At 49.1% G+C, this 27,376-nt stretch overlaps 1 protein-coding gene across 1 annotated transcript in view; it reads left to right on the top strand.

Annotated features, from left to right (window-relative positions):
- Positions 1-25,802, top strand: part of LOC129817772 (G-protein coupled receptor 176-like) — a 40,590-nt gene extending 14,788 nt beyond the window's left edge. Inside the window, exons 3-4 of the mRNA XM_055873318.1 lie at positions 14,524-14,776; positions 21,888-25,802. Of these exons, the coding sequence (XP_055729293.1) occupies positions 14,524-14,776; positions 21,888-23,124 (1,490 nt within the window). The 3' untranslated portion in view covers positions 23,125-25,802. The remainder of the gene's footprint in view (positions 1-14,523; positions 14,777-21,887) is intronic.
- The last annotated feature ends 1,574 nt before the right edge of the window (positions 25,803-27,376 follow it).

Raw genomic sequence — 27,376 nt, 5'->3', positions numbered from 1 at the left:
TATTGAAATTCTCAATTATAGTGGATTTGTCGGTGGTGACAGTGTTTCCTATCTTCAGAGCGGTTGGAAGCTGGGAGGAGGTGTTCTTATTCTCCATGGACTTTACGGTGTCCCAGAACTTTTTTGAATTTGTGTTGCAGGAAGCAAATTTCTGCTTGAAAAAGCTAGCCTTGGCTGTTCTAACTGCCTGTGTATATTGGTTTCTGGCTTCCCTGAAAAGTTGCATATCACGGGGGCTGTTCGTACACTACTTTAGACCAGAGCCCTATTCCCTATATAGTGCACTACTTTAGACCTGAGCCCTATTCCCTATATAGTGCACTACTTTAGACCAGAGCCCTATTCCCTATATAGTGCGCTACTATAGACCAGAGCCCTATTCCCTATATAGTGCACTACTTTAGACCAGAGCCCTATTCCCTATATAGTGCACTACTTTAGACCAGAGCCCTATTCCCTATATAGTGCACTACTTTAGACCAGAGCCCTATTCCCTATATAGTGCACTACTTTAGACGAGAGCCCTATTCCCTATATAGTGCACTCCTTTAGACCTGAGCCCTATTCCCTATATAGTGCACTACTTTAGACCAGAGCCCTATTCCCTATATAGTGCACTACTTTAGACCAGAGCCCTATTCCCTATATAGTGCACTACTTTAGACCAGAGCCCTATTCCCTATATAGTGCACTACTATAGACCAGAGCCCTATTCCCTATATAGTGCACTACTATAGACCAGAGCCCTATTCCCTATATAGTGCACTACTATAGACCAGAGCCCTATTCCCTATATAGTGCACTACTTTAGACCAGAGCCCTATTCCCTATATAGTGCACTACTATAGACCAGAGCCCTATTCCCTATATAGTGCACTCCTTTAGACCTGAGCCCTATTCCCTATATAGTGCACTACTATAGACCAGAGCCCTATTCCCTATATAGTGCACTACTTTAGACCAGAGCCCTATTCCCTATATAGTGCACTACTTTAGACCTGAGCCCTATTCCCTATATAGTGCACTACTTTAGACCAGAGCCCTATTCCCTATATAGTGCACTACTATAGACCAGAGCCCTATTCTTTATATATTGCACTCCTTTAGACCAGAGCCCTATTCCCTATATAGTGCACTACTTTAGACCAGAGCCCTATTCCCTATATAGTGCACTACTATAGACCAGAGCCCTATTCCCTATATAGTGCACTACTATAGACCAGAGCCCTATTCCCTATATAGTACACTACTATAGACCAGAGCCCTATTTCCTATATAGTGCACTACTATAGACCAGAGCCCTATTCCCTATATAGTGCACTACTTTAGACCTGAGCCCTATTTCCTATATAGTGCACTACTATAGACCAGAGCCCTATTCCCTATATAGTGCACTACTTTAGACCTGAGCCCTATTCCCTATATAGTACACTACTATAGACCAGAGCCCTATTTCCTATATAGTGCACTACTATAGACCAGAGCCCTATTCCCTATATAGTGCACTACTTTAGACCTGAGCCCTATTCCCTATATAGTGCACTACTATAGACCAGAGCCCTATTCCCTATATAGTGCACTACTTTAGACCTGAGCCCTATTCCCTATATAGTACACTACTATAGACCAGAGCCCTATTTCCTATATAGTGCACTACTATAGACCAGAGCCCTATTCCCTATATAGTGCACTACTTTAGACCTGAGCCCTATTCCCTATATAGTGCACTACTTTAGACCTGAGCCCTATTCCCTATATAGTGCACTACTATAGACCAGAGCCCTATTCCCTATATAGTCCACTACTATAGACCAGAGCCCTATTCCCTATATAGTGCACTACTTTAGACCAGAGCCCTATTCCCTATATAGTGCACTACTATAGACCAGAGCCCTATTCCCTATATAGTGCACTACTTTAGACCAGAGCCCTATTCCCTATATAGTGCACTACTATAGACCAGAGCCCTATTCCCTATATAGTCCACTACTATAGACCAGAGCCCTATTCCCTATATAGTGCACTACTTTAGACCAGAGCCCTTTTCCCTATATAGTGCACTACTTTAGACCAGAGCCCTATTCCCTATATAGTGCACTACTTTAGACCTGAGCCCTATTCCCTATATAGTACACTACTATAGACCAGAGCCCTATTCCCTATTATAGTGCACTACTGTAGACCTGAGCCCTATTCCCTATATAGTACACTACTATAGACCAGAGCCCTATTCCCTATATAGTGCACTACTATAGACCAGAGCCCTATTCCCTATATAGTGCACTACTATAGACCTGAGCCCTATTCCCTACATAGTGCACTCCTTTTGATCAGGGACGCAACCATGGTGTCCTTCAGCAGCACGCCAATCAAACTAAGCGTTTACTAGAACACTGGCTTTTAAAGCAGAGAAACAATTTGAGTTTCCTGGAAGAAAACTACATCATTGAATGCCTTTTTTGAGGGCTCAGTCTCAGTTAGTGAGGGCTTCAAAGTCTCTGTCAGTTGGAAGTAGGAGCTTCCAGGAAGAGCTGAGAAGATTGGAGTAGCGGAGCTATACCTGTTAGGTCCTGAAAGACTTCTGTCAGCTTGGCGAAGAGAAGATTGTGTCTACCTGCTGTTAGGTCCTGAAAGACTTCTGTCAGCTTTGGTGAAGAGAAGATTGTGTCTACCTGCTGTGAGGGCCTGAAGGGCTTCTGTGAGATAGTGAAGGAGAACTAGAGTTACTGAAGAGTCAGATAGTGAATGGAGGGGAAAGAAAGATGTCTGCCTAGTTCAGTAGCACTCAGACCATACAGTCCACAGACCATTGTTCCCGAGACGAAGAGGTGTCCCGCAGCTGCCAGCCCGTTGAAACATAATGAGGATGATACATAGAAAAGAAAGGTGCAGCTCATTTTAACCAGACCAGTGGACCCATCCTCCTGCTCTCAGAGACATTTAAAGACACACAGTACGGCAAAACGTTATGTAGCCTTTTTCAAAACAAGTCTCACTGCAACAGACCAGCAGTGCATATTGGAGCCGATTCTGACCCCAAGTTAAGCGCACGAAAATGGAACGTAAATTCCATTTTTATGCACTTTTCTTTTCATGCGTATGTTGACCTTGAACTTCAGCATGAGAATAGCGTGCTATTTACCTTAGTTTGGGGCGGAGAACAAATAAATGAAGGTGTCTTACAGATAAGCCGTTTTCATACCGTGAAACTTCAATTAATAACCTGGGAGTTTATTAGAGACAGGCGTCTACTTCCTTAATGCACACAGCTTTTGCTCATTTGCATAGTTCATTGTTTAATTCCAGCATGTCACGTTCTGACTATAGTTCTTTTGTATTTTCTTTGTTTTTAGTATGGTCAGGGTGTGATTTGGGTGGGTTATCTATGTTTTGTGTTTCTATGTTGGGGTTTGTCGTTTGGCCTGATATGGTTCTCAATCAGAGGCAGGTGTTTGTCATTGTCTCTGATTGGGAACCATATTTAGGTAGCCTGTTTTTGTATTGTGGGTTGTGGGTGATTGTTCCTGTTTGTGTGTTCCTGTGTTCTGTGTTCACATTTTCGGGACTGTAGCGTCTTCGGTTGTTTTTGTCAGTTTATTGTTTTGTTCGTTCTTGAAAGTATTCGATTAAATATGAATACGCTGTCACGTTCCTGACCTGTTTTCCTTTGTTTTGTATTCATTTTAGTTGGTCAGGGCGTGAGTTGGGTGGGTTTGTCTATGTTTGTATTTCTATGTGGGGTTTTGTGTTCGGCCTGGTATGATTCTCAATTAGAGACAGGTGTGTATTGTTTGTCTCTAATTGAGAGTCATACAAAGGCAGCCAGGGTTTCACTGGTGTTTGGTGGGTGTGTGTTTCCTGTGTTAGTGTTTGGGCCACACAGGACGGTTTCGGTTTTGTCACGTTGGTTGTTTTTGTATTTTGTATTGTTTTGTTCACTTTCATTAAAAGAATGAACACTAACCACTCTGCGTTTTGGTCCACACCTTCTGTCAGCGAGGACAGCCGTAACAGAAACACCCACCACAAGAGGACCAAGCGGAGTGGAGAAGGGCAGCGACAGCAGCAGAGACAGAAGGAGGAATGGACATGGGAAGACGTTTTGGACGGCAAGGGTTGCTACACATGGGAGGAGATCCTGGCTGGAAGGGATCGCCTCCCATGGGAGCAGCTGGAGGCAGTTAGGAGAGCAGAGGCATCCGGAGAGAGGAACCGGAGTTATGAAGGTACGCGGCTAGCACGGAAACCCGAGAGTCTCACCCAAAAATTTCTTGGGGGGGGGCTAAAGGGGAGTGTGGCGAAGCCGGGTTGGATACCTGAGCCAACTCCCCGGGCTTGCCGTGGAGTAAGAGGGCGTCGTACTGGTCAGACACCGTGTTATGCGGTAAAGCGCACGGTGTCCCCAGTACGCGTGCTTAGCCCAGTGCGGGCTATTCCACCTTGCCGCACTGGGAGGGCTAGGTTGGGCATCGAGCCGAGTGCCATGAAGCCGGCCCAACGTATCTGGTCTCCAGTACGTCTCCTCGGGCCGGTGTACATGGCACCAGCCTTACAGGTGGTGTCCCCGGTTCGCCTGCATAGCCCAGTGCGGGCTATTCCACCTCGCCGCACTGGCAGGGCTACGGGGTCCATTCAACCTGGTAAGGTTGGGGAGGCTCGGTGCTCAAGAGCACGTGTCCTCCTTCACGGTCCGGTATATCCGGCGCCACCTTCCCACCCCAGCTCAGTACCACCAGTGCCTACACCACGCACCAGGCTTCCAGTGCATCTCCAGAGCCCTGTTCCTCTTCCACGCACTCTCCCTATGGTGCGTGTCTCCAGCCCAGTGCCTCCAGTTCCGGCACCACGCACCAAGCCTCCTGTGCGTCTCCAGAGCCCTGGACGCACTGTTCCTTCTCCCCGCACTCGCCCTGAGGTGCCTGCCCTCAGCCCGGTACCTCCAGTTCCGGTACCACGCACCAGGCCTAGAGTGCGCCACGAGAGTCCAGTGTGCCCTGTTCCTGTTCCCCGCACTCGCCCTGAGGTGCGTGCCCTCAGCCCGGTACCTCCAGTTCCGGTACCACGCACCAGGCCTATAGTGCGTCTCAGCCGGCCAGAGTCTGCCGTCTGCCCAGCGGTGCCAGAACGGCCCGTCTGCCCAGCTCCGTCTGAGCAATCTGTCTGCCCAGCGCCGTCTGAGCCATCTGTCTGCCCAGCGCCGTCTGAGCCATCTGTCTGCCCAGCGCCGTCTGAGCCATCTGTCTGCCCAGCGCCATCTGAGTCAGCCGTCTGCCACGAGCCAGTAGAGCCGCCCGTCTGTCCCGAGCCAGTAGAGCCGTCCGTCAGTCAGGAGCCGCTAGAGCCGTCCGTCAGTCAGGAGCTGCCAGAGACGCCCGCCAGTCAGGAGCTGCCAGAGACGCCCGCCAGTCAGGAGCTGCCAGAGACGCCCGCCAGTCAGGAGCTGCCAGAGACGCCCGCCAGTCAGGAGCTGCCAGAGACGCCCGCCAGTCAGGAGCTGCCAGAGACGCCCGCCAGTCAGGAGCTGCCCTACAGTCCGGAGCTGCCCTACAGTCCGGAGCTGCCACTCAGCCCGGACCTGCCGGAGTCCCTCAGCCAGGACCTGCCGGAGTCCCTCAGCCAGGACCTGCCGCCCCTTATCCCGGTGCTGGTCCTTATCCCGGTGCTGCCCCTTGTCCCGGTGCTGCCCCTTGTCCCGGTGCTGCCCCTTGTCCCGGTGCTGCCCCTTGTCCCGGTGCTGCCCCTTGTCCCGGTGCTGCCCCTTGTCCCGGTGCTGCCCCTTGTCCCGGTGCTGCCCCTTGTCCCGGTGCTGCCCCTTGTCCCGGTGCTGCCCCTTGTCCCGGTGCTGCCCCTTGTCCCGGTGCTGCCCCTTATCCCGGTGCTGCCCCTTATCCCGGTGCTGCCCCTTCATTTAGGTGGGGTTAGTGGGAGGGTGGTCATTGGGAGGGGGATAAAGAAGCGGGGATTGATTATGGTGGGGTGGGGACCTCGTCCACCGCCAGAGCCGCCACCGTGGACAGACGCCCACCCAGACCCTCCCCTAGACTTTGTGCTGGTGCGCCCGGAGTTCGCACCTTAAGGGGGGGGTTCTGTCACGTTCCTGACCTGTTTTCCTTTGTTTTGTATTCATTTTAGTTGGTCAGGGCGTGAGTTGGGTGGGTTTGTCTATGTTTGTATTTCTATGTGGGGTTTTGTGTTCGGCCTGGTATGATTCTCAATTAGAGACAGGTGTGTATTGTTTGTCTCTAATTGAGAGTCATACAAAGGCAGCCAGGGTTTCACTGGTGTTTGGTGGGTGTGTGTTTCCTGTGTTAGTGTTTGGGCCACACAGGACGGTTTCGGTTTTGTCACGTTGGTTGTTTTTGTATTTTGTATTGTTTTGTTCACTTTCATTAAAAGAATGAACACTAACCACTCTGCGTTTTGGTCCACACCTTCTGTCAGCGAGGACAGCCGTAACATACGCTGCATCTTGGTCCGACATTTCTTACTCCTCAGACGAGGTGAACGAAGACTACCGTTACACAGCATTTAATCAATGTCCTCATTTCCTGCACTAATGTGTTATCATTTACACACTGTGTCACGATTCTTTTGTCTTAGTATGCCTCTATAAAAATAAAACGCTTATTTGACTGTGCATTTTCGGCAGTTGTTTTTTTCGCCACTAGATCGGCTGATTTCTAGGGTTCTGTTCTCCCAAAGTTTTTGACAGTTTTTTTTGCTTGCCAGTTAGCTAGCAGTTCTCAGCAGTTAGCAACAAATGGCTAGCAGTTCTCAGCAGTTAGCAACAAATGGCTAGCAGTTCTCAGCAGTTAGCAACAAATGGCTAGCAGTTCTCAGCTGATAGCAACAAATGGCTAGCAGTTCTCAGCTGATAGCAACAAATGGCTAGCAGTTCTCAGCAGTTAGCAACAAATGGCTAGCAGTTCTCAGCTGATAGCAACAAATGGCTAGCAGTTCTCAGCTGATAGCAACAAATGGCTAGCAGTTCTCAGCAGTTAGCAACAAATGGCTAGCAGTTGTCAGCAGTTAGCAACAAATGGCTAGCAGTTCTCAGCAGTTAGCAACAAATGGCTAGCGGTTCTCAGCAGTTAGCAACAAATGGCTAGCAGTTCTCAGCAGTTAGCAACAAATGGCTAGCAGTTCTCAGCAGTTAGCAACAAATGGCTAGCAGTTCTCAGCAGTTAGCAACAAATGGCTAGCAGTTTCTTACTGGTGATAAAAACGGATGATTGCCATCATTTGTTTGAGTTGTTACTTAATTATTTATTCTAAGAAATCAAACGTTATATCTTAAACTATTCATGGCAATTCATGGAAACCTCGTAAACAATTAATTTAGACCCTGCGTTTATTTGGGGCTCTCGAGTGGTGCAACAGTTTAAGGCACTGCATCGCAGTGCTAGAGGCATCACTACAGACCCTGGTTCGATTCTGGGTTGTATCTCAACCGGTCGTGATCGGGAGTCCCATAGGGCGACACACAATTGGCCCAGCGTCGTCCGGGTTTGGGGAGGGTTTTGCCGGGGTAGGCCATCATTCTAAATAAGAATTTGTTCTTAACTGACTTGCCTAGTTAAATATGTGTATTTATTTGAAACAGCCGTTTATTTGCTTAAATGTGTGCCGTTGCCCAGCTGTTAAAAGCGACAGGAGGTTATTTAAGACTGCGCTTAATTTAAGTTTCACAGTAATTCCTTAAATAATTCCACCACCTTTACCCATGGAGGAAACCATAAATAAGGTCTAGCAAACCTACCGCTTCCAAGTGGAAAAAATAATCTCCTTTCTTTTTTTCCGATAGAAAACGATACCATTCTTCATGCATTGTACTTTACAACTTGATAACAGCTATTGATAACAAGCTAGGGTAAACGAGTCATCCCTTTGGATAAGGGGATTGTGAATATATAAATGACACATGTTTTTGATCTATTTGACCTTACAATCGTTGGAGACGTGAAACCAGTCATATGGCAGCAAACTGATGCGTATCAACATATACATTTTCCTACAGTAAAGTTGATGAAATGCTGTGCCATTTATGCAGAAAAAAATGTCTTTAAATGCCTTAATTATAGACTACCCCGACTTTCTCTCTCTCCTGTTTCTATCATATTAAATGATATCCACTAACAGTATAGACCATCAGCAGGCGTAATAACAACACACATATTCAACTGACAATTTACTGTTAGTTCCCTTCAATTGTTATAGTTGTTCCCTTCAATTGTTATAGTTGAATTATTGCTTCCTCTGTAAACGGCGTCACGGCCGTGCGGTTGTTGCTGAGGATCGTTAGTAACAGTTGATCATATATAAAGAAAAGACACGTCGGCTAATTCAATCGGTTATGGAGCGGAGCGCAGACCGAGCCGTAACAGTTTGAACCCGACGCACGGTGCAGAACTTGGCCGTGTCATCACACAGTTCCATGGTTAGTATAGACGAGGGTATAGCCTACTAGTGTACACGATTCTTCCTATCATAATTCTATGTAAACTGATCTTCCAACGTTACCATGGGTTAAAGAACTGAATGTGGCACATTTCAGAATGAATCAAGCCACTGCTTTCTTTCTTTAGTGCGTAAAGGCTCTCGAAACCATTTTTTTAAATATATTATTTATAAATACTTTCCTAACCCTAAATAATTCACAAGATCAGAGTATTCTTAAATCTACCAATTGGTGCTGAAACAGAGACAAATATGAATATATTTAGATGGCTTTCTTACATTGATCTTTAATATTATTCTAGCGAGTCTGTCGACAAAATTGTAACTAAAACATACACCGTATTTAAAGGGATGGCTTAAGATAAAAGTACTGACAACCCTTTTGAATGAATAACTCCACGAGGAAATCTGTTGGCCAGCAAGTGGTAGGGTTTTCAGCAGGTGAATGAAATTGATTCAGAGTGTGCAAGGTAGCCACACCTGCAGAGCGAGTTGTGCAACTAAATACGCTAAATCGGATTTACCAAAATACTGAGAAGTGCGTAGGAAAGGCGTCCGTAGGAAATGCGTAAATTCCCATGTCTGATTCGGCCCCATAATGATGATAATGCATATCATTAATATAATGGAGGATGTGAAAGTACAGTCTTTTGAATTGAGACTTGAAAATGGCACTAGCTGAAATACCAATTATAAAAAGTCCTTTATTCTCCTCTGTTTTTCTGTGCAGTGTTCAATCATAGCAGCTCAAGGGGGACTCCTTCAACTATGGACATGCGGATGTATTATTTTTCATTAGTGCACTAGACAGAGATGGAGTAGGGAGAGAAGGAAGGAGAGAAGATGGTGGGAGTAGGGAAGGAGCTAGGAGAGATGGTGGGGGTAGGGAAGGAGACAGGAGGGATGGTGGGAGTAGGGAAGGAGACAGGAGGGATGGCGGTAGTAGGGAAGGAGACAGGAGGGATGGTGGGAGTAGGGAAGGATCCAGGAGGGATGGTGGGAGTAGGGAAGGAGACAGGATGGATGGTGGGAGTAGGGATGGTGGGAGTAGGGAAGGAGACAGGAGGGATGGTGGGAGTAGGGAAGGAGACAGGATGGATGGTGGGAGTAGGGAAGGATCCAGGAGGGATGGTGGGAGTAGGGAAGGAGACAGGATGGATGGTGGGAGTAGGGATGGTGGGAGTAGGGAAGGAGACAGGAGGGATGGTGGGAGTAGGGAAGGATCCAGGAGGGATGGTGGGAGTAGGGAAGGAGACAGGATGGATGGTGGGAGTAGGGAAGGAGACAGGAGGGATGGTGGGAGTAGGGAAGGATCCAGGAGGGATGGTGGGAGTAGGGAAGGAGACAGGATGGATGGTGGGAGTAGGGAAGGAGACAGGAGGGATGGTGGGAGTAGGGAAGGATCCAGGAGGGATGGTGGGAGTAGGGAAGGAGACAGGATGGATGGTGGGAGGAGGGATGGTGGGAGTAGGGAAGGAGCCAGGAGGGATGGTGGGAGTAGGGAAGGAGACAGGATGGATGGTGGGAGTAGGGATGGTGGGAGTAGGGAAGGAGGGATGGTGGGAGTAGGGAAGGAGACAGGAGGGATGGTGGGAGTAGGGAAGGAGACAGGATGGATGGTGGGAGTAGGGAAGGAGAATCAGAACTATTCATGGCAATTCATGGAAACCTCGTAAACAATTAATTTAGACCCGGCGTTTATTTGGGGCTCAGGAAGGACAGGAAGGATGGTGGGAGTAGGGAAGGAGACAGGATGGATGGTGGGAGTAGGGAAGGAGGGATGGTGGGAGTAGGGAAGGAGACAGGATGGATGGTGGGAGTAGGGAAGGAGACAGGATGGATGGTGGGAGTAGGGAAGGAGACAGGAAGGATGGTGGGAGTAGGGAAGGAGACAGGATGGATGGTGGGAGTAGGGAAGGAGGGATGGTGGGAGTAGGGAAGGAGACAGGATGGATGGTGGGAGTAGGGATGGTGGGAGTAGGGAAGGAGACAGTAGGGATGGTGGGAGTAGGGAAGGAGACAGGATGGATGGTGGGAGTAGGGAAGGATCCAAGAGGGATGGTGGGAGTAGGGAAGGAGACAGGATGGATGGTGGGAGTAGGGATGGTGGGAGTAGGGAAGGAGACAGGAGGGATGGTGGGAGTAGGGAAGGATCCAGGAGGGATGGTGGGAGTAGGGATGGTGGGAGTAGGGAAGGAGACAGGAGGGATGGTGGGAGTAGGGAAGGATCCAGGAGGGATGGTGGGAGTAGGGAAGGAGACAGGATGGATGGTGGGAGTAGGGATGGTGGGAGTAGGGAAGGAGACAGGAGGGATGGTGGGAGTAGGGAAGGAGCCAGGAGGGATGGTGGGAGTAGGGAAGGAGACAGGATGGATGGTGGGAGTAGGGATGGTGGGAGTAGGGAAGGAGACAGGAGGGATGGTGGGAGTAGGGAAGGATCCAGGAGGGATGGTGGGAGTAGGGAAGGAGACAGGATGGATGGTGGGAGTAGGGAAGGAGACAGGATGGATGGTGGGAGTAGGGAAGGAAACAGGATGGATGGTGGGAGTAGGGAAGGAGCCAGGAGGGATGGTGGGAGTAGGGAAGGAGACAGGATGGATGGTGGGAGTAGGGATGGTGGGAGTAGGGAAGGAGACAGGAGGGATGGTGGGAGTAGGGAAGGAGACAGGAGGGGTGGTGGGAGTAGGGAAGGAGACAGGAGGTATGGTGGGAGTAGGGAAGGATCCAGGAGGGATGGTGGGAGTAGGGAAGGAGACAGGATGGATGGTAGGAGTAGGGAAGGAGACAGGATGGATGGTGGGAGTAGGGAAGGAGACAGGAAGGATGGTGGGAGTAGGGAAGGAGACAGGATGGATGGTGGGAGTAGGGAAGGAGGGATGGTGGGAGTAGGGAAGGAGACAGGATGGATGGTGGGAGTAGGGAAGGAGACAGGATGGATGGTGGGAGTAGGGAAGGAGGGATGGTGGGAGTAGGGAAGAAGACAGGATGGATGGTGGGAGTAGGGAAGGAGACAGGAGGGATGGTGGGAGTAGGGAAGGAGGGATGGTGGGAGTAGGGAAGGAGACAGGAGGGATGGTGGACGTAGAGAAGGAGACAGGAGGGATGGTGGGAGTAGGGGAGGAGGGATGGTGGAAGTAGGGAAGGAGACAGGAGAGATCGTGGAAGTAGGGAAGGAGACAGGAGGGATGGTGGGAGTAGGGGAGGAGGGATGGTGGGAGTAGGGAAGGAGACAGGAAGGATGGTGGGAGTAGCGAAGGAGAAAGGAGGGATGGTGGGAGTTGGGAAGGAGACAGGATGGATGGTGGGAGTAGCGAAGGAGACAGGAAGGATGGTGGGAGTAGCGAAGGAGACAGGAAGGATGGTGGGAGTAGCAAAGGAGACAGGAAGGATGGTGGGAGTAGGGAGGTAGGGATAGTGGGAGTAGGGAAGGAGACAGGAGGGATGGTGGGAGTAGGGAAGGAGACAGGAAGGATGGTGGGAGTAGGGAGGTAGGGATAGTGGGAGTAGGGAAGGAGACAGGAGGGATGGTGGGAGTAGGGAAGGAGGGATGGTAGGAGTAGCGAAGGAGACAGGAGGTTTGGTGGGAGTAGGGAAGGAGGGATGGTGGGAGTAGGGAAGGAGACAGGAAGGATGGTGGGAGTAGGGAAGGAGGGATGGTGGGAGTAGGGAAGGAGACAGGAGGGATGGTGGGAGTAGCGAAGGAGACAGGAGGTATGGTGGGAGTAGGGAAGGAGACAGGAGGTATGGTGGGAGTAGGGAAGGAGACAGGAGGGATGGTGGGAGTAGGAAAGGAGACAGGAGGTATGGTGGGAGTAGGGAAGGAGACAGGGGGGATGGTGGGAGTAGGGAAGGAGACAGGAGGGATGGTAGGAGTAGGGAAGGAGACAGGAGGGATGGTGGGAGTAGGGAAGGAGTGATGGTGGGAGTAGCAAAGAAGGGATGGAAGGAGAGAGGAGGGATGGTGGGAGTTGGGATGGTGGGAGTAGCGAAGGAGGGATGGAAGGAGAGAGGAGGGATGGTGGGAGTAGCGAAGGAGGCAGGCTGCTGGTAGACTGCTGGTAGGCTGTTGGTAGACTGCTGGTAAACTGCTGGTAGGCTGCTGGTAGACTGCTGGTAGACTGCTGGTAGGCTGCTGGTAGGCTGCTGTTAGGTTGCTGGTAGGCTGCTGGTAGACTGCTGGTAGGCTGCTGGTAGACTGCTGGTAGGCTGCTGGTAGGCTGCTGGTAGACTGCTGGTAGACTGCTGGTAGGCTGCTGGTAGACTGCTGGTAGGCTGCTGGTAGGCTGCTGGTAGGCTGCTGGTAGACTGCTGGTAGGCTGCTGGTAGACTGCTGTTAGGCTGCTGGTAGACTGCTGGCAGACTTCAGCTGCGGTACATCAAAGCCAAGTCTGCCCGTGCTCATGGTGGGATGGTGGGAGTTGGGAAGGAGGGATGGTGGGAGTAGGGAAGGAGACAGGAGGTATGGTGGGAGTAGGGAAGGAGACAGGAGGTATGGTGGGAGTAGGGAAGGAGACAGGAGGTATGGTGGGAGTAGGGAAGGAGACAGGAGGTATGGTGGGAGTAGGGAAGGAGACAGGAGGTATGGTGGGAGTAGGGAAGGAGGGATAGTGGGAGTAGGGAAGGAGGGATGGTGGGAGTAGGGAAGGAAGGATGGTGGGAGTAGGGAAGGAGACAGGAGGTATGGTGGGAGTAGGGAAGGAGACAGGAGGTATGGTGGGAGTAGGGAAGGAGACAGGAGGTATGGTGGGAGTAGGGAAGGAGACAGGAGGTATGGTGGGAGTAGGGAAGGAGACAGGAGGTATGGTGGGAGTAGGGAAGGAGACAGGAGGTATGGTGGGAGTAGGGAAGGAGACAGGATGGATGGTGGGAGTAGGGAAGGAGTGATGGCAGTGGCACGTAACCTGTTGCTAAAATGTATCTGTCTTCTTGGCGCCCCTCAGGCCTGCCTCTGCCCTCCAGTTTAAATGGATTGTTTTGACAAACTGATTGTTAAGGCAACTGGAAAAGACAGAAAGGGATGTAAGATCGATCATTTTTTCAATGTTGTTTATTCCTGACTGTTTTTCAAAAAGCACTTCCAATACTCACACATGATATTTCACTGTATTACATTTTCTTACCTTCCCTTATATTTTAATACCATCACACATTATCCAGTCTAAACACTCTCTCTCCTCCCCTCTCCCTCTCTCTCTCTCTCTCTCTCTCTCTCCCTCTCTCCTCTCTTCCCATCTCCTCCCCTCTCCCTCCTCGCTTCTCTCTCTCTCTCTCTTCCCCCCTCCCTCCCTCTCTCTCTCTCCTCCCCTCTCCCTCCTCTCCTCTCTCCTCCTCCCTCTCTCCTCCCCTCTCTCTTTCTCCTCCCCTCTCCCTCTCTCTCTCTACTTCTCTCTCCCTCTCTCCTTCCCTCTCCCTCTCTCTCTCTCCTTCCTTCTCCCTCCTCTCCTGTCTCTCCCTCTCTCTCTCCCTCCCTCTCTCTCTCCCTCCCTCTCTCTCTTCCCCTCTCCCTCTCTCTCTCCCTCCCTCTCTCTCTCTTCCCCTCTCCCTCTCTCTTCCCCTATCCCTCTCTCTCCCCTCTCTCTCTCTCTCTCTCTTCCCCTCTCTCTCTCTCTTCCCCTCTCCCTCTCTCTTCCCCTCTCCCCCCTGTCTCGCCCTCTCTCTCTCTTCCCCTCTTCCCCTCTCTCTCTCTTCCCCTCTCGCTCTCTTTCCCTCTCTCTCTCTTCCCCTCCCTCCCTCCCTCCCTCCCTCCCTCCCTCCCTCCCTCCCTCCCTCCCTCCCTCCCTCCCTCCCTCCCTCTCCCCCTCTCCCCCTCTCTCTCTCTTCACCTCTCCCTCCCTCCCTCTCCCTCTCTTCCCCTCTCCCTCTCTCTCTTTTCCTCTCCCTCCCCCTCTCTTCCCCTCTCCACTCCCCCTTTTTCTCTTTCTCCCTCTCTCTCCCCTCCCCTCTCTCTCTCTCCTCCCCTCTCCATCCTCTCCTGTCTCTCCCTCTCTCTCTCTCTTTTCCTCTCCCTCCCTCTCTTTTCCCCTCTCCACCCCCCTTTCTCCCCTCCCCCCTCTCTCTCTCTCCCAGGCAATGCCACTGTTCTCTGGTGTACCTGCTGTACCAATGTCTTCAAGTCGGTGACCAGTCGCTTCATTAAGAACCTGGCGTGCTCAGGGATCTGTGCGGGTCTGGTGTGTGTTCCTTTTGACGTGGCTCTAGGGGCCAGCCCTCGCTGCTGTTGGTGGCTACACACTCTGCTGCTCTGCAAGGCCCTGAAGTTCCTCCACAAACTCTTCTGCTCCGTCACCGTGCTCAGCTTCTCCGCTATCGCTCTCGACAGGTGGGTGATTGCAGGAAAATCAAACTGCACTGCTAGTAGCTGCAACATATTGCTTACTGGTTCCATCTGTTCAAATCTGTCTGGGGGGGGGGACTGCTAGCGGTTGATTCTTGCCTGATATTTCGGTGCAGTAATAAAGCACATGTCCTGTGTTCATGCTTTTATTTATTTATACATGTGGAAAGCCACACAGCGGGGAAACGGCTTGATCTTGTAAACACAGACCTTTAAACGACCCCCCCCCCCCGCCCCACTATTTCAACATCATTTCCTGTCGTTTAGGTTCCACATCCTCCAAAGAATGACGCCGGCTACTTCTACATATTCATGAACTGGGTCTGGGTTGATTAACATGAACAAATAGGGGACTGACAGCTGTCAGTGTAGCTAGCTATCTTGCTAACTTTGTCTAGCTAGCTAATATCATCGGTTGTTGCTGTTATTTGTTACGACACTTCATTCAAAAGATTAGCCAGCTGGCTCTATGGCTGGTTCTGTAGCAGGATTTGTCATAAGCATTAATTTAGGGAAAACTTCGCCACAGATGGAAACCACTGGCCTGTCTTTAACTTCACCACAGATGGAAACCACTGGCCTGTCTTTAACTTCACCACAGATGGAAACCACTGGCCTGTCTTTAACTTCACCACAGATGGAAACCACTGGCCTGTCTTTAACTTCACCACAGATGGAAACCACTGGCCTGTCTTTCACTTCACCACAGATGGAAACCACTGGCCTGTCTTTAACTTCACCACAGATGGAAACCACTGGCCTGTCTTTCACTTCACCACAGATGGAAACCACTGGCCTGTCTTTAACTTCACCACAGATGGAAACCACTGGCCTGTCTTTAACTTCACCACAGATGGAAACCACTGGCCTGTCTTTCACTTCACCACAGATGGAAACCACTGGCCTCTCTTTAACTTCACCACAGATGGAAACCACTGGCCTGTCTTTAACTTCACCACAGATGGAAACCACTGGCCTCTCTTTAACTTCACCACAGATGGAAACCACTGGCCTGTCTTTAACTTCACCACAGATGGAAACCACTGGCCTGTCTTTAACTTCACCACAGATGGAAACCACTGGCCTGTCTTTAACTTCACCACAGATGGAAACCACTGGCCTGTCTTTCACTTCACCACAGATGGAAACCACTGGCCTCTCTTTAACTTCACCACAGATGGAAACCACTGGCCTGTCTTTAACTTCACCACAGATGGAAATCACTGGCCTGTCTTTAACTTCACCACAGATGGAAACCACTGGCCTCTCTTTAACTTCACCACAGATGGAAACCACTGGCCTCTCTTTAACTTCACCACAGATGGAAACCACTGGCCTCTCTTTAACTTCACCACAGATGGAAACCACTGGCCTGTCTTTAACTTCACCACAGGTGGAAACCACTGGCCTGTCTTTGTTATTTCCAACGTTTTGGCATCTTCCATAAATTGCGGCCACGAATCTGCCATAGAAATAGTTTGAAATAATAAGATCTATGGCTGGTTCTGGTTCTGGTTTTGTCATAAGCATTGTGTTTCTACATTGTAATGGACTCGCTGCAACCTTTTGTAAGTAGACTGCTGGCAGGCTGCTGGTAAACTGCTGGTAGACTGCTGGTAGGCTGCTGGTAGACTGCTGGTAGACTGCTGGTAGGCTGCAGGTAGGCTGCTGGTAGGCTGCAGGTAGGCTGCTGGTAGGCTGCTTGCAGGCTGCTGGTAGGCTGCTGGTAGGCTGCTGGTAGGCTGCTGGTAGGCTGCTGGTAGGCTGCTGGTAGACTGCTGGTAGACTGCTGGTAGGCTGCTGGTAGACTGCTGGCAGGCTGCTGGTAGACTGCTGGTAGACTGCTGGCAGGCTGCTGGTAGACTGCTGGTAGACTGCAGGTAGAGTGCTGGCATGGTGCTGGTAAACTGCTGGTAGACTGCTGGTAGGCTGCTGGTAGGCTGCTGGTAGGCTGCTGGTAGACTGCTGGCAGGCTGCTGGTAGGCTGCTGGTGGGCTGCTGGTAGGCTGCTGGTGGGCTGCTGGTAGGCTGCTGGCAGGCTGCTGGTAGACTGCTGGTAGACTGCTGGTAGACTGCTGGTAGACTGCTGGTAGACTGCTGGCAGGCTTCAGCTGCGGTACATCAAAGCCAAGTCTGCCCGTGCTCATGGTTCTCACAGGGGAACTGAAATGAAAGCCTACAATGACTTTGCTCATGATCATGCACACCTCAAATTAGAAGAATCCTTGATTTTTTTCCCCAGGTGCCTTTTCATCATCTGGACAGACACTGGTGGTTTCTAGCTAATGTTACACCTGTTAAAGCAGTGGTGCGTGTAGTAAAGCATCATTTTAGTGGTGTAAACCGTTCATATCGGGGCGACGGGGTCATCTATAGGGGCTCCCGAGTGGCGCAGTGGCCTAAGACACTGCATCTCAGTGCAAGGACGCGTCACTGCAGTACCTGGTTCAAATCCAAGCTGCGTCACATCAGGCCGTGATTTCGAAGTCCCATAGGGCAGTGCACAATTGGCCCAGCGTCGTCTGGGGGTAGGCCGTCATTGTAAATAAGAATTTGTTCTTAACTGACTTGACTTGTTAAATAAAGGTTCAATACATTTAAAAAATATAAATATGTTTTATACAGACTAGATAAAAGATAAGTGAAAATTGATAACAGATTATGATAAATTAATTGATAACACATTGATTGATAACAGATTATGATAAATTAATTACCAGAAAATGTATTGTCATTTGCTCCATGGCTCAGGTGGCCAAGTCGACACAAGGCTGTTTGTCTCATCTCAGTCACCAAGAGGAAGAACTTTGCAGCTGTTTTAATAAACAATGCCATGCTGGTGGGTGGCAACATTCAAATAAAACCCAGCCCTCCTTTATGAAAAAAACCACATGAATTTCACATGTGAAGTGTTCCAAAAACACGTTTTCATGTGATAACATGTAAAGCAACATGTGTGAATGTAAAACAACATGTGATAACATGTAAAGCAACATGTGATAACACGTAAAGCAACATGTGATAACATGTAAAGCAACATGTGATAACATGAAATGTTATGTGAAGTGTTCCAATTTTCACATGATTTCACATCTGAAATTTCACGTGAAAACATGTTTTTTTCTGTAGGTTGAAAATAATTTGTATGTCATATCGTAGGAAAAGACACTGCATTCACACAAAATTGCACGAAGTAGGCAGTTCGGATTTTTCACTTCAAATATATCATACTTTGACTAAAACGATTACTTATTGACTTAAATCGTTGTGCAACATCATGGGTAAGCTCTGGCCATCGTCTTTCAGCTCGAAAAAGTGGATTTCTACCGGTATGGGCATTTAAAACTGAAAACATTATAATCTGTTTTTGTACCAGATAAAACCTCTATCTCTACTCACCCCCTGTGGTTTGGACTCCACTCTGCCTGGTGCTGTTTGTCTCTCCTGCAGAGCTGCCTGTTCTGAGCTGCAGACAAAATAACTGACAATCCACAGGGAGGGACTCTCTCCCTGACACTCACAGCTACACTCCATTCTACACTCACAGCTACACTCCATTCTACACTCACAGCTACACTCACAGCTACACTCCATTCTACACTCACAGCTACACTCCATTCTACACTCACAGCTACACTCCATTCTACACTCACAGCTACACTCCATTCTACACTCACAGCTACACTCCATTCTACACTCACAGCTACACTCCATTCTACACTCACAGCTACACTCCATTCTACACTCACAGCTACACTCCATTCTACACTCACAGCTACACTCACAGCTACACTCCATTCTACACTCCATTCTACACTCACAGATACACTCCATTCTACACTCACAGCTACACTCCATTCTACACTCACAGCTACACTCCATTCTACACTCCATTCTACACTCACAGCTACACTCACAGCTACACTCCATTCTACACTCACAGCTACACTCACAGCTACACTCCATTCTACACTCCATTCTACACTCACAGCTACACTCCATTCTACACTCCATTCTACACTCCATTCTACACTCCATTCTACACTCACAGCTACACTCCATTCTACACTCACAGCTACACTCCATTCTACACTCACAGCTACACTCCATTCTACACTCACAGCTACACTCCATTCTACACTCACAGCTACACTCCATTCTACACTCACAGCTACACTCCATTCTACACTCACAGCTACACTCCATTCTACACTCACAGCTACACTCCATTCTACACTCACAGCTACACTCCATTCTACACTCTATTCTACACTCACTCCATTCTACACTCACAGCTGAACACATTCTCTCTTTTTCTCTATCACTACACTCTCTTCTTCATCACTTCTTCATCACTTCTTCACTCACTCACTCACTCACTCACTCACTCACTCACTCACTCACTCACTCACTCACTCACTCACTCACACACACACACACACACACACACACACACACACACACACACACACACACACACACACACACACACACACACACACACACACACACACACACACACACACACACACACACACACACACACACATCTACTTGCATGTTAGTAAGAAACTATCAAAATATGTGTATTTTTTTCCACATAAGACTCTCCACACCTCAGTAAGATCTCTCTCTTCGGCTTGCTCCACTTAGCCATGCAAAACACCCACTTATACTCATTCACACTGGAGTATGTCTTCTCTTCAACCAGTCAAGGGTTCTGTGAATGAGAGCGGGAAACAATGATAGATTTGCTACTATCATTCTTCAGTCTATATCCATCTTATCCTCCGCAGGGTAGTTTACATGTATATTTGACCCACCTAGTTAGGGAGGTAGATAGGTAGGTACAGCAATGTTAGTTTAGATCAGGTGTAGGCAACTAGATTAAGCTGCAGGACAATTTTTTTGTTGGAACGAATGTTCGGGGGGGGGGGGCAGAAAATAATGATAATAATTTGTACACTGCAAATTGACCACAACTACGGCCAAAAAGAGATTGTATTTGAAAATAACTATCAATTCATACCTTGATCACATTGAGACACGATCACGTCTCTTTTTATTTGTGGGAATACTTGGGGACAGATTACAAAGCCTTGGTAGTTACCACTGTCCTCATCTACATCGAACACACAAAGCCTTGGTAGTTACCACTGTCCTGATCTACATCGAACACACAAAGCCTTGGTAGTTACCACTGTCCTGATCTACATCGAACACACAAAGCCTTGGTAGTTACCACTGTCCTGATCTACATCGAACACACAAAGCCTTGGTAGGCACCACTGTCCTGATCTACATCGAACACACAAAGCCTTGGTAGTTACCACTGTCCTGATCTACATCGAACACACAAAGCCTTGGTAGTTACCACTGTCCTGATCTACATCGAACACACAAAGCCTTGGTAGTTACCACTGTCCTGATCTACATCGAACACACAAAGCCTTGGTAGTTACCACTGTTCTGATCTACATCGAACACACAAAGCCTTGGTAGTTACCACTGTCCTGATCTACATCGAACACACAAAGCCTTGGTAGTTACCACTGTCCTGATCTACATCGAACACACAAAGCCTTGGTAGTTACCACTGTCCTGATCTACATCGAACACACAAAGCCTTGGTAGTTACCACTGTTCTGATCTACATCGAACACACAAAGCCTTGGTAGTTACCACTGTCCTGATCTACATCGAACACACAAAGCCTTGGTAGTTACCACTGTCCTGATCTACATCGAACACACAAAGCCTTGGTAGTTACCACTGTCCTGATCTACATCGAACACACAAAGCCTTGGTAGTTACCACTGTCCTGATCTACATCGAACACACAAAGCCTTGGTAGTTACCACTGTCCTGATCTACATCGAACACACAAAGTCTTGGTAGTTACCACTGTCCTGATCTACATCGAACACACAAAGCCTTGGTAGTTACCACTGTCCTGATCTACATCGAACACACAAAGCCTTGGTAGTTACTACTGTCCTGATCTACATCAAACACACAAAGCCTTGGTAGTTACCACTGTCCTGATCTACATCGAACACACAAAGCCTTGGTAGTTACTACTGTTCTGATCTACATCGAACACACAAAGCCTTGGTAGTTACCACTGTCCTGATCTACATCGAACACACAAATCCTTGGTAGTTACCACTGTCCTGATCTACATCGAACACACAAAGCCTTGGTAGTTACCACTGTCCTGATCTACATCGAACACACAAAGCCTTGGTAGTTACCACTGTCCTGATCTACATCGAACACACAAAGCCTTGGTAGTTACCACTGTCCTGATCTACATCGAACACACAAAGCCTTGGTAGTTACTACTGTCCTGATCTACATCGAACACACAAAGCCTTGGTAGTTACCACTGTCCTGATCTACATCGAACACACAAAGCCTTGGTAGTTACCACTGTCCTGATCTACATTGAACACACAAAGCCTTGGTAGTTACCACTGTCCTGATCTACATCGAACACACAAAGCCTTGGTAGTTACCACTGTCCTGATCTACATCGAACACACAAAGCCTTGGTAGTTACCACTGTCCTGATCTACATCGAACACACAAAGCCTTGGTAGTTACCACTGTCCTGATCTACATCGAACACACAAAGCCTTGGTAGTTACCACTGTCCTGATCTACATCGAACACACAAAGCCTTGGTAGTTACCACTGTCCTGATCTACATCGAACACACAAAGCCTTGGTAGTTACCACTGTCCTGATCTACATCGAACACACAAAGCCTTGGTAGTTACTACTGTCCTGATCTACATCGAACACACAAAGCCTTGGTAGTTACCACTGTCCTGATCTACATGGAACACACAAAGCCTTGGTAGTTACCACTGTCCTCATCTACATCGAACACACAAAGCCTTGGTAGTTACTACTGTTCTGATCTAACACTCAAAGAACAGAATGCTTACGTGTTCTTCTTCTGTTGTCTGTTGCTTTTTTTTGACTAAGTATCTACAGGTTAATGTTACGGTTAAAGGTGTCACTGCAGAGGCTCAACTCAGTGTGAATGCTCTGCAGTGTGTAATGTTGTCTATCCTCTCCTCCCCTCTAGGTACTATTCTGTCCTCTACCCTCTGGAGAGGAAGATCTCAGACGCCAGGTCACGTGACCTTGTCATCTACATCTGGATTCACGCCACCATCGCCAGCGTGCCTGTGTTCGCCGTAACCAACGTTACGGACGTGTACGCAACCTCGTCATGTTCCGACGCCCGCGCCCGCTCCCTGGGTCACATGGTCTACGTGGTGACCTACAACGTAACCACGGTGATCCTTCCGCTCGTTGTCGTCTTCCTGTTAATGGTCCTGATTCGCCGAGCCCTCAGCGCCAGCCAGAAGAAGAAGGTGATCATCGCGGCGTTGAGAACACCTCAGAACTCCATCTCCATCCCTTATGTCTCTCAACGCGAGGCTGAGCTACATGCTACGTTACTGGCTGTGGTGTTAGCCTTCTCAGCCTGTAGCGCCCCCTATGGGGCGTTGGTGGTATACCGCACTCTTCTCGGGGACGGGGAGGACTTGTCCCCTTCTCTCCATCTCACGGCCATCTGGCTGCCCAAGGTGTCTCTCCTCACCAACCCTCTGCTGTTTCTGACGGTGAACGGCTCAGCTAGACGCTGCCTGTTTGATGTTCTAGTCCGGGTACACAGACGCTACAGCCGGCGTAACGTGGTCAGCACTGGGGATCTGGGGCTGAGGGGCGAGGGAGGGTTGGGAGGGTCTGGGGCCCTGGAGGGGTCTGCTCGGGCTGGGAGCCAGCTCCTGGAGATGTTTAATATCGGACAGCAGCAGATCTTTAGGCCGACTGATGAAGAGGAGGAGGAGGAGGTGGAGAATGAGAGCCCTTCATTAGGGTCTGGTGTGGGGGGCTGTTCTCATCCCAAAGAGAACCACCACCAGGCAGGGGGAGGAGGGAGACAAGGAGGGAAGATGGTTCGACCGAAAGAGACCGAACCAACCAGAGACAGCGTCCCGGTAACTAAAGAACAACCTCCTCTCATATTTCCCGAGGTCTCACCTGTCCGTGCCTGTGCTTACACCTCCTCGTCACAGGTGGCGCCAGCAACCCCCACGGATCCCGAGGACGCCACCCAGTTTGGGTTTGGGCCGTTCGAGCTGCCGCCCCAGTGGCTGCCGGAGACCAGGAACAGTAAAAAGAGGCTCCTCCCACCGCTAGGGAACACCCCCGAGGAACTGATCCAGACCAAACAGCCACGCCCACGGCCAGAACGACGAATCAGCAGGAACAACAAGGTCAGCACCTTCCCCACATCGACCCCTGAACTATAAACCCTGAACATTGACCTTTGAAGTGATGACCCCTGATCACAGTTATGGGCGGAGGTCAGCATGTGGATGATTTGTGATCCGTTTTGTGTCAATGACTGGGTACAAAGTCAGTGGAGGAAGCCCCACCTGACCAACCACCTGCCCAACCACCTGATCAACCACCTGACCAACCACCTGCCCAACCACCTGACCAACCACCTGACCAACCACCTGACCAACCACCTGACCAACCACCTGACCAACCACCTGCCCAACCACCTGACCAACCACCTGACCAACCACCTGACCAACCACCTGACCAACCACCTGACCAACCACCTGACCAACCACCTGACCAAGGGCCCCCTGTAAGAGAGAACAGAAAGTACAACTCCAGAGCTCGATGAGTCTGTCTCATTGTTGATTCTCTCTGTCGTGTTATGCAGTGGTTCCCAAACGTTTTATAGTCCCGTACCCCTTCAAACATTCAACCTCCAGCTGTGTACCCCCTCTAGCACCAGGGTCAGCACATTCTCAAATGTTGTTTTTTGACATCATTGTAAGCCTGCCACACACACTATACGATACATTTATTAAACATAAAAATTTGTGTGAGTTTTTGTCACAACCCGGCTCGTGGGAAGTGACAAAGAGCTCTTATAGGACCAGGGCACAAATTATAATATAATAATAATCAATAATTTTGCTCTTTATTTAGCCATCTTACATATAAAACCTTATTTGTTCATAAAAAATTGTGAATAACTCACCACAGTTTAATGAGAAGGGTGTGCTTGAAAGGATGCACATAACTCTGTAATGTTGGGTTGTATTGGAGAGAGTCTCAGTTTTAAATCAGTTTCCACACACAGTCTGTGCCTGTATTTAGTTTTCATGCTAGAGGACTGAGAATCCACTCTCACGTAGGTACATGGTTGAAAAGGGCATCAGTGTCTTAACGTGATTTGCCAAGGCAGGATACTCTGAGCGCAGCCCTATCCAGAAATCTGTCAGTGGCTTCTGATTAAATTCAATATTCACAGAACCGCTTGTTGCAATTTTGATGAGGCTCTCTTGTTCAGATATCGGTAGGTGGACTGGAGGCAGGGCATGAAAGGGATAACAAATCCAGTTGTTTGTGTCGTCTGTTTCGAGAAAGTACCTGCGTAATTGCTCACTCAGGTGCTTTGCTATATCACATTTGACATTGTCCGTAAGCTTGAGTTCATTTGCACACAAAAAATCATACAATGATAGAAAGACCTGTGTGTTGTCCGTGTTAATGCAGACAGAAAAGAGCTCCAACTTCTTAATCATAGCCTCAATTTTGTCCCACACATTGAATATAGTTGCGGAGAGTCCCTGTAATCCTAGATTCAGATCATTCAGGTGAGAAAAAACATCACCCAGATATGCCAGTCTTGTGAGAAACTCATCATCATGCAAGCGGTCAGACAAGTGAAGTTATGGTCAGTAAAGAACTTTAAGAAAATACACGAGAGTTCAGGGGCCTTGCTTTAACAAAGTTAACAATTTTCACTGTAGTGTCCAACACATCTTTCAAGCTGTTAGGCATTCCCTTGGCAGCAAGAGCCTCTGGGTGGATGCTGCAGTGTACCCAAGTGGCGTCGGGAGAAACTGCTTGCACGCGCATTACCTCTACACTATGTCTCCCTGTCATAGCTTTTGCGCCATCAGTAAGGATACCAACACATCTTGACCACTAAAGTCCATTTGATGTCACAAAACTGTCCAGTATTTAAAAAATATCCTCTCCTGTTGTCCTGGTTTCCAGTGGTTTGCAGAAGAGGATGTCTTCCTTAATTGACCCCCCATAAATGTAACGGACATATACCAGGAGCTGTGCCAGTCCCGCCACGTCTGTTGACTCATCCAGCTGTAACGCATATAATTCATTGGCTTGTATGCAAACATCTCCTGCCATGTCACTGATGCGTTGTGAAACAGTGTTGTTTGATGAAGGCATTGTCTGTATAGTTTTTTTGTCCTTTTCCCCCAGCATTGTCCCAGCCATATCCGTGGCAGCAGGCAGAGTTAAGTTCTCCACAATAGTATGGGGCTTGCCTGTCGTAGCCACTCGGTAGCTCACCATTATAAGGCGCTTCTAGCCCCTTCTTATTAATGGTATCTGCTGCTTTTATACATGTCTTACTACCGAACGTTGTCTTTATTCTCGCTCAAAAATCTCCAGTGGCTTGTTTTTCAAATTGTCATGTTTCGTTTCTAAATGTCTGCGCAAGAGTGAAGGTTTCCCGTGAGAGAGTAACGGTTAATGTGATTGGATGTTAATTATTTGAGTAGGCTACCTGTATTTGACATTGTGTTGTTATTTCGCTGAACACTAGACGGTTTCAGTTTATTTTTGGCAGTGAAAGGAGGCGACTCAGGCGAGAAAAAAACCTCACCCATATGTATAGCCCCGTTGGAAAATATAAATGGACTGTTTGAAAATGTGAAAAAAATAGATAGATTTTTAAAATGTGAATCACATTTTTATTTGGCATACCTTCGACGGCATTGCGTACCCCAGTTTGTGAATACCTGGTGTAATGGATACATGTTATGTAAATACCAGGCTAGTAGGTAAAAGGCCACGCACCAGGCCGCGCACCAGGCCACTCACCAGGCCGCGCACCAGGCCACTCACCAGGCCGCGCACCAGGCCACGCACCAGGCCGCGCACCAGGCCGCTCACCAGGCCACGCACCAGGCCGCTCACCAGGCCACGCACCAGGCCACTCACCAGGCCGCCCACCAGGCGGCTCACCAGGCCACTCACCAGGCCGCGCACCAGGCCACTCACCAGGCCGCTCACCAGGCCACGCACCAGGCCACTCACCAGGCCACTCACCAGGCCGCTCACCAGGCCACGCACCAGGCCGCTCACCAGGCCGCTCACCAGGCCGCTCACCAGGCCACTCACCAGGCCGCTCACCAGGCCACGCACCAGGCCACTCACCAGGCCACTCACCAGGCCACTCACCAGGCCACGCACCAGGCCACGCACCAGGCGGCTCACCAGGCCGCTCACCAGGCGGCTCACCAGGCCGCTCACCAGGCCGCTCACCAGGCCACGCACCAAGCCGCTCACCAGGCCGCTCACCAGGCCGCTCACCAGGCCGCTCACCAGGCCGCTCACCAGGCCGCGCACCAGGCCGCGCACCAGGCCGCGCACCAGGCCGCGCACCAGGCCGCGCACCAGGCCGCGCACCAGGCCGCGCACCAGGCCACGCACCAGGCCGCTCACCAGGCCGCTCACCAGGCCGCCCATCAGGCCACGCACCAGGCCGCTCACAACACCTAATATCCCAGGTCTAATGTCTAAAGCCACGTTTTTCTGGAGACATTGGTTGACCCCAATCTCTTCGTGGTCCTTCATAGCTCAGTTGGTAGAGCATGGTGCTTGTAACGCTAGGGTAGTGGGTTTGATTCCCGGGACCACCCATACGTAAAACAGAAAGCTATGGACGCATGACTGTATGTCGCTTTGGATAAAAGCGTCTGCTAAATGGCATATATATTATTATATATTATATATTATCCCCAATGTCCTGATTTGGATGTTCTCGCTTAAAAAAATATATATATATCTTTCCATGAAACAGTTGATTTGTACTGGCACTGCTAACAGAGCAGCGGGGGTTAAAACCTTTTCAATATCTCTGTTTTATTCAACATAATTAGTCCAATCAATTCGTTCTAGTTGATTTCTAAGAAAATGTTGGACTTCAGGCCAATGATGGATTGAACATACACACAATGCATTTAATTCTTGGAAGGACACATTTACATTGTGATTGACATGGACAGTAACACGAACAGTGGATAAATCATGGATTCTGGGTGACATTGAAGTTACACAAGAGTGTTTCTGAAGGAGTTTTTCCAAAACATTTTCTAACATGATTAAACGGTCATCAAGTCTTTTATCTGTGTCAAACCTTAGCTGTGGAACTTTCTCTCGACTTGTTTTTTTCATCAAAAGGAATATATATTTCATTTTGAAAAATCTGTAAAGCCTTGAGTCGTAGCTGTCCATATGTGGGTTTAATCTGCATTATATGTTACCTTGAGTTCATCCTCTAGGGTAGAACATGTGTCTTCAGGTGTGTTGAATATCATTCGTGTCCAATGCCAACCCTTTGTACTACAGATACAGTGACTTCAATGCAATGAATAACATGATAAGTGCAATTGTACAGTATGCAAATAAAAGTACTTTGAATTAACAGAATTGTATGATCCTCGTGCT

The sequence above is a fragment of the Salvelinus fontinalis genome, chromosome 20 (genome assembly GCF_029448725.1).
Source record: "Salvelinus fontinalis isolate EN_2023a chromosome 20, ASM2944872v1, whole genome shotgun sequence".
Classification (NCBI taxonomy): domain Eukaryota; kingdom Metazoa; phylum Chordata; class Actinopteri; order Salmoniformes; family Salmonidae; genus Salvelinus; species Salvelinus fontinalis.
Note: the sequence above shows the minus strand (reverse complement) of the source record. Positions and strands in the feature narration are given on the sequence as shown.